This window comes from Epinephelus fuscoguttatus, linkage group LG10 (assembly GCF_011397635.1).
Source record: "Epinephelus fuscoguttatus linkage group LG10, E.fuscoguttatus.final_Chr_v1".
NCBI lineage: Eukaryota > Metazoa > Chordata > Actinopteri > Perciformes > Serranidae > Epinephelus > Epinephelus fuscoguttatus.
This window is the reverse complement of record NC_064761.1, coordinates 17,660,576-17,669,202: the sequence shown is the minus strand read 5'-3', so window position 1 is coordinate 17,669,202 and position 8,627 is coordinate 17,660,576. Positions and strand designations below refer to the sequence as shown.

The following is an 8,627-nucleotide window of genomic DNA, read 5'->3' as shown; positions in this document are numbered from 1 at the left end:
TTTGGTTGCTAACACAGGCTATTTACTTTGACGTCAGTATTAGCTTAAGTCAACTTTACTTGAGGAAAAAAATGGAATTTATTGCTATCTTCACCAACAGTATGTTAAGATATGAATGCTACCGTCTCTTCAGTTGAAACGCAGGAAGCCAGCTTTTAATCTAATCAAAGTAACGTACAAATGCACACACACACACACACACACACACACACACACACACACACACACACACACACACACACACACAAAACACCTGCTTTTTTGCCCATTCAAAAACGTCATGCTTTTATTTTGAAAGGTACACCGCTGGTGCCGGCCTCGCTCAGCTGAGGCAGATGGACCGGTTGAACCTCCTTTCTAGAGAAGACCTGACACAGACCGCTAATACAGGTACAGCAGCTACCTGTCACAGCTGCTGTAAACACTCTGCTCCATGTGCTTTATGTCTGTATTAATATTTTAATAATATATTATTGGCTCATAAACGATCTGTAAAATCTAATAATGTGACTGAAACACTCAAACACTTGACTGGACTGTCTGTGGCACTGATTACAGAGTTGTCAGTCCTGGTGTTGGATTTCATATCACTTTTATTTTTTTATTTTTTTTTTTTTTTGTGAGTCCATTCCAGACATTCTCCCTCGGTGACATGTTGGCCCAGAGACGTGAAACCGTTCAGCATGCTTATTAGTGACGTCACAGTCTCGTGCAACAGGATCGGGAGTGTTTCCGCGCACCTGTTGTACCACCTGGAGCAGTGCAGCACTGACGGACTGGTGGCTGAGACAGCAGCAGCAGCATGGGAGGTAAAATCCATTAATCTCTGTTAATCTCTATTAATCTCTGACAAATAGACCATTAACTAACACTTTTTCTTAAATTAAGAATTAATTGGAATTTTATCTCTCTTTTTGAGTAGAGGGGTGTGAAACTGTCACACCTTTAACAATAAATCTCTAGAATATTCCTGTTGTTATTCCTGTAGTGACTGTGAGTGCATATGTGGTGATCAGTAGTGAGTTTATTGTGTCACATATTAACACCATAATCCTGTAATAACCAGTCTTTGATTTACTTTGACATAATCACAATCCAATAGTCAAAGCAAGTCATATTTACTGTATTTGTACTCTTATTTTCTACACTCAATAGCCACTTTATTAGGTACACCTGTACAGCCAATGGAAATGTGTACATTCAGTTATATGAGGTGTTGAACTAGACTACAACATATAATGAGGTGTTTATGCTATTTTTGTCCTCCTTATTTACACACATGAGGAGGGCTAAATTTTAGAAAGTCTGCTGTATATATCACCCTATGTTTATTAAGCATTTTTAGGTTAGTTGTATTTGTGTTATCATATTTAATCATAGTGTCATGAGAAGTGTGTGATGTCTGAATATCTGACTCTAACTTTTAATCAGATTACATTATGTAATGGAATATCAAATGACACACAGTCCAGCCCTGCAGTATTTCATTAAGTACCCACTATATGCAGCAGTGTGTAGTACCAGAGCTGTAGAAGCATTAAAGGGATAGTCCACCAATTTTACATGCTCATTAAAAGTATTACTCACCCTGTGTAAACAGTTGTGTAGTGTCTTCTGCTTCATCAGTAATACATTATTATAATACCTTATACTGAAGCAAAGGCTCAGTTTATCTCATGTTATTTTACTTTGTTGGTTATTTTTAGTGTTGTTCTTAGCATACACTTGATTACAGTGGTGGAAGAAGTATTCAGATCCTGTGGTGAAGTAACATCACATTGTAAAAAATACTTCATACACGTAAAAGTCCTGTATTTTAAAATCTTACTCAACAAAAAGTGTGTGTGTGTAAGTATGGAAAGTAAAAGTACTCACTGTGCAGTAAAATACTCTCCGTCAGTGTTCTGCTATCATATCTGGTGTTTTTGGACTATTGTTACTGCTACTGTAGTTGGTTATATAGATTTTTTATAGTGTATAAACCATTAAAACATTTAAAAACAGTAAGAAGTGTTTAAAATCAGTTCAATTACATAAAGTACATGCATCTTGAATTTGTACTTAAGTACTTACAGTACAGTACTTGAGTAAATGTCTTAAAACACATTATCAGAGTGTGTTGCAGCTTCTTTTTCCAGTAGCTTCTCTTGCAGTACTTTTAAACGACTATTTAAATGACTGTCACGAAAGCTCTTAGAGAGGGTGCAAAGCATTTGAATACAAATAACAACACTACTTTGGCAACTGATTTCCATAAACCACGTATACAAACTCTCTGACAGGCCTCCTGGATATGCACCCAGTTAATGTACTGACAGGTGTGCTGTCAGAAATTAGTGGTTATCGTTTCCCCTCTTCTCTGTCTGACAGGTGTCCACTTCAGTGAAAAGATGGCAGGAGTTTTCTCCTATGAGAGCTCAGAGATCGACTGGTGTGAAGATAACTACAGACACTCTGAACATGTGGTGGAGTACTTCAACACTGTAAGTACAATCTATACGGCACCATTTATGTCAGTACATCATTTACATTTAATTGTCTGTCTTTTTCTTGTAGTTTTTTGATTATTTGGCTGATCGATTGATGTTTTCTCTGCAGATGAGCAGCTTTGTTTTCTTCATTATATCTCCCATCATGCTCTACCTTCTGCACCCTTATGCCAAAGAGAGGAACCTGGCGATTCACATGGTCTGGACTATGATGATATTTGTAGGTCAGTCACTCTTTTTATTTCTTTATTTATGAATTTAATATTTGTCTCTTTCTGTCTCACCATTTTAGATGCATTACTATATTACTTTGCCTAATTTAGATCTCAGGAAAATCCTGTTTGGTTATGAATCACTGCCTCCAGTCCTTTTTTGTTGGTCTCTATGTGTTTTTTTCCTTCAACTTGATAATGAGAACATGATTGTGTCACATTCAAACAACATTTCTTTCTTTTTTTGCAGGGCTCTTCTCAGCGTACTTCCACATGACACTTAGTTTCGTTGGCCAGATGTTGGATGAGCTGTCCATCCTGTGGGTGTTGGCGGTGGGATATGCTGTCTGGTTTCCCCGCAGACTCTTCCCTTCTTTTATCAAAGACAGGTAAAGCAACCTCACAGCAGTCAATCAAAGGACAGTTGACTTTGTCCAGGGTCTTTGTCTTTTTTATCTCCATGTGTTACTAAGGACTCATACACACAGCTCAGTAATCCTTTAATAAGACAAAAACAAAGACGACTGTTTCCTGAGGCACGCTACTCTGAAACCTAACCTCCACTGGTCGTGGAGCCTGTTTGACAGCCCTAACCCATTGTTACAAAGATACAATGAGGTGCTGCAGTCTTCACCTTAATGTGACAGTAAGGGGCTCTCACTATTATAGATGAATGACGCCCCACCCAACCTGTGTAAATATTTCACCACAAGGTGGGGAAAGATGAATGAAATTTTGATGAGCACCTGAAAGGAATCCCACAGCCCTGACTCAAGAATCTCATGTTGTTTTTCCAGTTTTTCAAAGACATGGGTTGGTCCTTATGATTAATAGATCACTGAACGGGCCTAGCAGGTACAAACACAAGGAGGTCAAGAGGCGCCTTTTGCATCTGTCTTTGCAACTTTACTCTATTGAATTACTTCACCGCTCTCGTGGTGTTGTTTTTGGCTAAAAACCCAGCAGACAGACAAAGTTAGCAACTACCTATTGAACAAAGTGGAACATTTAGCAGCTGATAAGCCAGATATTTCCTTCAGAAGTTGGTGGAGACCAAAAACAGAGCAAACACTGGACATGCATTCATCAAGGTGCCAGAAACACAACTTTAACTGAATGATAATGTAGCTCTGTACCTGCCAGATGGGTAACTCAGCAACTGTTTGCTGACAAGTTCATCATACCTACTTAAGAAGTTATGATATGTCAGTGTCTAAGTCACAAGAATAATCACTTAGCTACTGCAGGTTTAACAAAACAGAACTCACATCTCAGATTCCTTGAAATATGCTGAAGTTTTTATGCCTCCACACTGGCAATAGCCATAGCCAGAAGCATTTTGGTTTCAGGTTGTCCACCTGTCCATCCCATCCTTGTGAATATGATATCTCAAATTTGGCACAAACGTCCACATGGACTCAATGATGAACTGGTGGTATTTTGGTGGTCAGAGGTCAAAGTTCAAGGTAAATGGTAAATGGACCTGCATTTGTATAGCGCCTTTCTAGTCATCCGACCACTCAAAGCACTTTTACACTACGAGTCACATTCACCCATTCACACACACACACAGTGGTGGATGAGGCTACCATACAACATTTGTACCATACAAGGTGCCACCTGCTACTCAGTTTTTAAAACATTAACACAACGATGGAAGCATCATCGGGAGCAATTTGGGGTTCAGTATCTTGCTCAAGGATACTTCAACATGCAGACTGGAGGAGCTGGGGGTCGAATCAATGATCTTCCGATTGGTAGATGACCCACTCTACCTCTGAGCCACAGCCGCCACAGTCACTGTGACCTTGTCTCTCTCATTCTTCTGAAAGCAATATCTCAAAAACACATTCAGGGATTTTTTTTTTTTTCAAATTTGGCACAAACGTTCACTTGAACTCAGTGAGAAACTGCTTCGATTTCGGTCATTATAGGTCAGAGGTCAATGTCAATGTGATCTTGCATCCATCTTATTATTGTGGACATGATATCTCACAAACACCGAGATGGAATTTCTTTAAATTTGGCAAAAACATCCACTTTGACTCACTGAGGAACTGATTCGATTTTGGTGGTAACAGGTCAAAGTTAAAGGTCACTGTGACTTTGTCTGCCCCTTTTTGTGAATGGGATATCTCAAGAATACCTTGAGGGAATTTCTTTAGATTCAGCACAAACGTTCACCTGGACTCAACGAGGAACTTATTAGATTTTGGTGGCCAAAGGTCAATGGTAAAGGTCAGTGTGATCTCACAAATCATAAAACTCAAGAATTCTTATGCTAATTATGACAAAACTTCAGTTTAACAGGATATAATGATGGAGTGATGACGATTTATATCTAAAAGGTCAAGGGTCAGCTTCACTGTGACATCATAATATTCTGCATAAAACACTTTTCTGGCCACTGTTTGACCTTATACCTCAGGAAAGAAGGGGAGACATTTGGTCAGTTACCGAATTGGTGACTCTAATCTTGAAACTGTGCTGACTGTATAGATCTTTTGTGCTGTCGAGGGGAAGATGTGTGTGAAGCATCCATGTTTTTACAGACATGGATGTAAACTGTAAGAGAAACTTGTCTTGTGCATGGAGGCATACAACAAGTAATTCTAGTTTGAATAATATCCGTGCAGAAGAATGTCAGTACGGATTTGCTATGACAGGACGCTCTGGACAGGAGTCAGCCTATCTTTATCTCAAGCGTGACCTGAATACTGAAATTCAGGAGCAGTTTTTAATTAACAGCAGCACCTGAGAGTTTTGGTTCACAGGAAGATATGCAAAATGACTTCAAACCTTTTGCCTCACAGCTTATTTTTTCTCTCTCTGTCTGTTCATCCGCAGGTCCACATTTTCAAGCCTCGTCCTCGTGATTACCGTCATCTCCACACTGTCATCATTTGTCAAACCTACAGCCAATGCCTACGCTCTGAACTGCTTTGGCCTCCATATGCTTTACGTTCTGGCTGTCGAGATGAGATGGTATGGAAACTATGATGTTTGGGTCATCTGTAACTGTTCTTGGTGCAGTTTTGATTGGTAATGATAACCAGTTTTCTCTCTTTCTCAGCTGCACTGACCAGAAGGCTCTGCGACTGGCCAAACTGTCAGTGGCTCTGTGGGTGCTCGCCATCTCCTGCTGGATTAGTGACCGTTTTGGCTGCAGCTTCTGGCAGAGGCTAAACTTCTGCTACCTGCACGGGATCTGGTAAGTCCTTACTTGTGTCCCTGTCCTTCATTTTGTTCTCCTTTCCTTTGTCCTACACTCCATCATGTATCCCAAACACCTCCTTGGCAGTCCAAGAACTGATCTATTTTTTCACTGGAAAATGTTCACTATGAGCATGATCCATTCAGAAAATTATATTTCAAGCTGAACACTTTAGTAATATATGCATGTACTTTCTAGGAGACAGGGTTGTTTCTTTCAAGGACATGTTCACGTGTATTGATCTCCATTATCTGTATCCTCCAGGCACATTCTGATTGTGATAGCTGTGGCCTATGGCAGCACCCTGGTAGCTTACCTGGATGCCAACTATGAGATACCGTACTCTCTGCCTGGACTGCAGTACTGGCCCTGTGATAAATGGGCTGTTGGATTACCTCACATTGTCCTCAAGGGCACCACCACCACCAAAACACAGAAACGGTGCTAAGATGCTAAAATTCAAATCACAGGAATCTGACCATCTATCACTCCCAAACTAACTGACACTGTCTTTCAACAGACTAGCGCTAGACAACAACTGAATGTTAGCTGCGACTGTTTTCTGACCCTGTTAAAAGACTGATGGATGGATTACTGAATGGGCCTACTGGGCACAGGCCTACCAGCCCAAGGGGTCAGGTGGCACCTCAGGGTTGGATGATGCTGTACAGAACTAGCTCATAGGACAACATCAGACATTGGAAAAATAGTATTTATAGCTGTCCCGAACATTCACACGGAAGAGATGGCGATCATAGAGCTGGGTGACAATATGTCATTTAAATATGGGGATAATGGTGCACCGTTTCAGACAGGAAGTGTTGCACTTTGTTGCACACATGAAAAGTGACAGAGCTGTCAGTGTCAGTTCAGGTTGCTGGCTCCTTCCTTACTTCTGCACAGCTGGCCAATGTCAGATCATCTGTTTTGGTAAGTCACATACTGTCATACATAGTTGTGACAGAGTATACAGGCAGCTGAAACCAAGGCGTCTGAATTTTATGACTGGTAAGAACGTTTTTTATTGAAAAGTCAAAGAGCTCAGTCATAAGTCGAGATGACACAAGTTTATTGTCATCTGAACAGGAACCACAGAAATCTGTACAATGAGATTGCACATTTAAAAACATACAAAAAATTAAATATGCAATACAGCGTAGGATTGAAAATCAAAATTAAACAGTATAGAAACAATGTGAGATCTAAATCCTTTAATTATAGGTTTCTGCTGATACATTTTTTATTATGTTTTTGTTTTCTGTCTGTGCCCAGAGGCCCATTGTCGGATCATCCATCCATGTTTTACACTAATAATGATTGCATGAGCTAATACAAATATCTTCGGTTGACAGAGACAAAATAATTATTTATTTATGTATCAGACTAAAATATAAAATATTTTAGTTTACTCATTTTGATTTTTTATTCTATTGATTCATATTTTAATAGCCTACAGAAGCAAAAGCAGAGCATAAGGTGATTTTGGTGTAATTTTAATATCTGTCATTCTCTTTTCAAGACACTATTGTTTTAATGGGAAAACAAATACAGACATTTTGAGATGATGACTGTCAAACATTAAGAGTTTGCAACATGACTGGTCTCATAAAATGTGTATAATGTGTATAATGTGTGCAGCCTGAATGACTGAGAAAATGAGAGAAACTGTGTGTATAATTTTGAAGAGTTTGTCTTTGGCAGTTAAGTGCTTGTGTTTTTGTGTATATAAATCATTTGCTGTTATTTATTTTCAGGATATGAATGCACATTTGGTACTGTACGTGGTGAAAAATTGTTTACATTGAGCTATAAAATACCTCAACATGTGTTGGTTTCACAGTTATACACTCTGTCCTCTGAGCTAGTTTTAGCTGCATAACCTGACCTGAGTTTCGTCTAATTTTGTACAAAGTCCAGCTGTTGTTTCTGATGGTTGATTATTTCAACCGTTTCTTACATTTCAGTTACAAATATCTGTCAGTTTTTGATAATTCTCCGGTCTATTTCTGTAAAGTGCATTTTTGTGGCTGACCACAGCAATCACATGCAAATCTGTTTCTTTTGTACGACTGAGTCATCACTGAACTGTTAAAAGTCCTTTTGTTCAAAAAGCTCTTGATTTTGGCGATGTTTTGAGAATATTCAGGAACATTGTGCCTCCATTCATGTGATCCTTCCTGAAGGAAACAATAGATACAACAATGGGAATCTTACAAAAAGAAATGCACATGAGCATTGTCGTGCACTTCAATGTTCAATAGTAACCTCCTGTGGGTGATGAGATGTTCAAAAGCAACCAGTGCTTTTTAGAGACGTGATCTTTGAATATTAACTGGATTCTGATGATATACGAAGAAAGAGGTAACAAATAAAACAGTCTTTCAAATGGCTCTGATCTCAGAATCAATTGTCTCTGACTTTTAAGTGCCCTGTCTGGATATATTCAAGTAATACAGAAAAACTTAATCAGTGGTTCCCAATCTGGGGGCTCCTCAGGGGACACAAATAAAATCTGAGGACTCACCAGATAATATTTAGCCATATTATCAGCGTGGCTTTATGGGTAGCAATGTCAGTCACCACTTTGGTCCAGACTGATACATCTCAACAACTATCAGATGAACTGCCATGAAATCTTGTATAGACATTCATGGTTGCCAGAGGATGAATCCTTTGACTTATAATCTAGTGGCTCCAGCCTGTCATAGTTTT

At 39.2% G+C, this 8,627-nt stretch overlaps 1 protein-coding gene across 1 annotated transcript; it reads left to right on the top strand.

Moving 5' to 3' along the window:
* The first annotated feature begins 634 nt into the window (after positions 1–634).
* acer1 (alkaline ceramidase 1) lies at positions 635–8,305 on the top strand. Its single transcript, XM_049588912.1, has 7 exons — positions 635–809; positions 2,371–2,483; positions 2,599–2,713; positions 2,952–3,090; positions 5,549–5,686; positions 5,775–5,912; positions 6,180–8,305. The coding sequence occupies exons 1-7, from the start codon at positions 803–805 to the stop codon at positions 6,361–6,363; spliced, it is 834 nt and encodes a 277-aa protein (XP_049444869.1). The 5' UTR covers positions 635–802; the 3' UTR covers positions 6,364–8,305.
* The last annotated feature ends 322 nt before the right edge of the window (positions 8,306–8,627 follow it).

Bases quoted from the DNA above. Each gene is read 5' to 3' on its own strand.
- acer1 (XM_049588912.1), top strand. The intron at 2,714-2,951 runs GTCAGTCACTCT...CTTTTTTTGCAG, and splicing joins GACTATGATGATATTTGTAG to GGCTCTTCTCAGCGTACTTC. The intron at 3,091-5,548 runs GTAAAGCAACCT...GTTCATCCGCAG, and splicing joins CCTTCTTTTATCAAAGACAG to GTCCACATTTTCAAGCCTCG.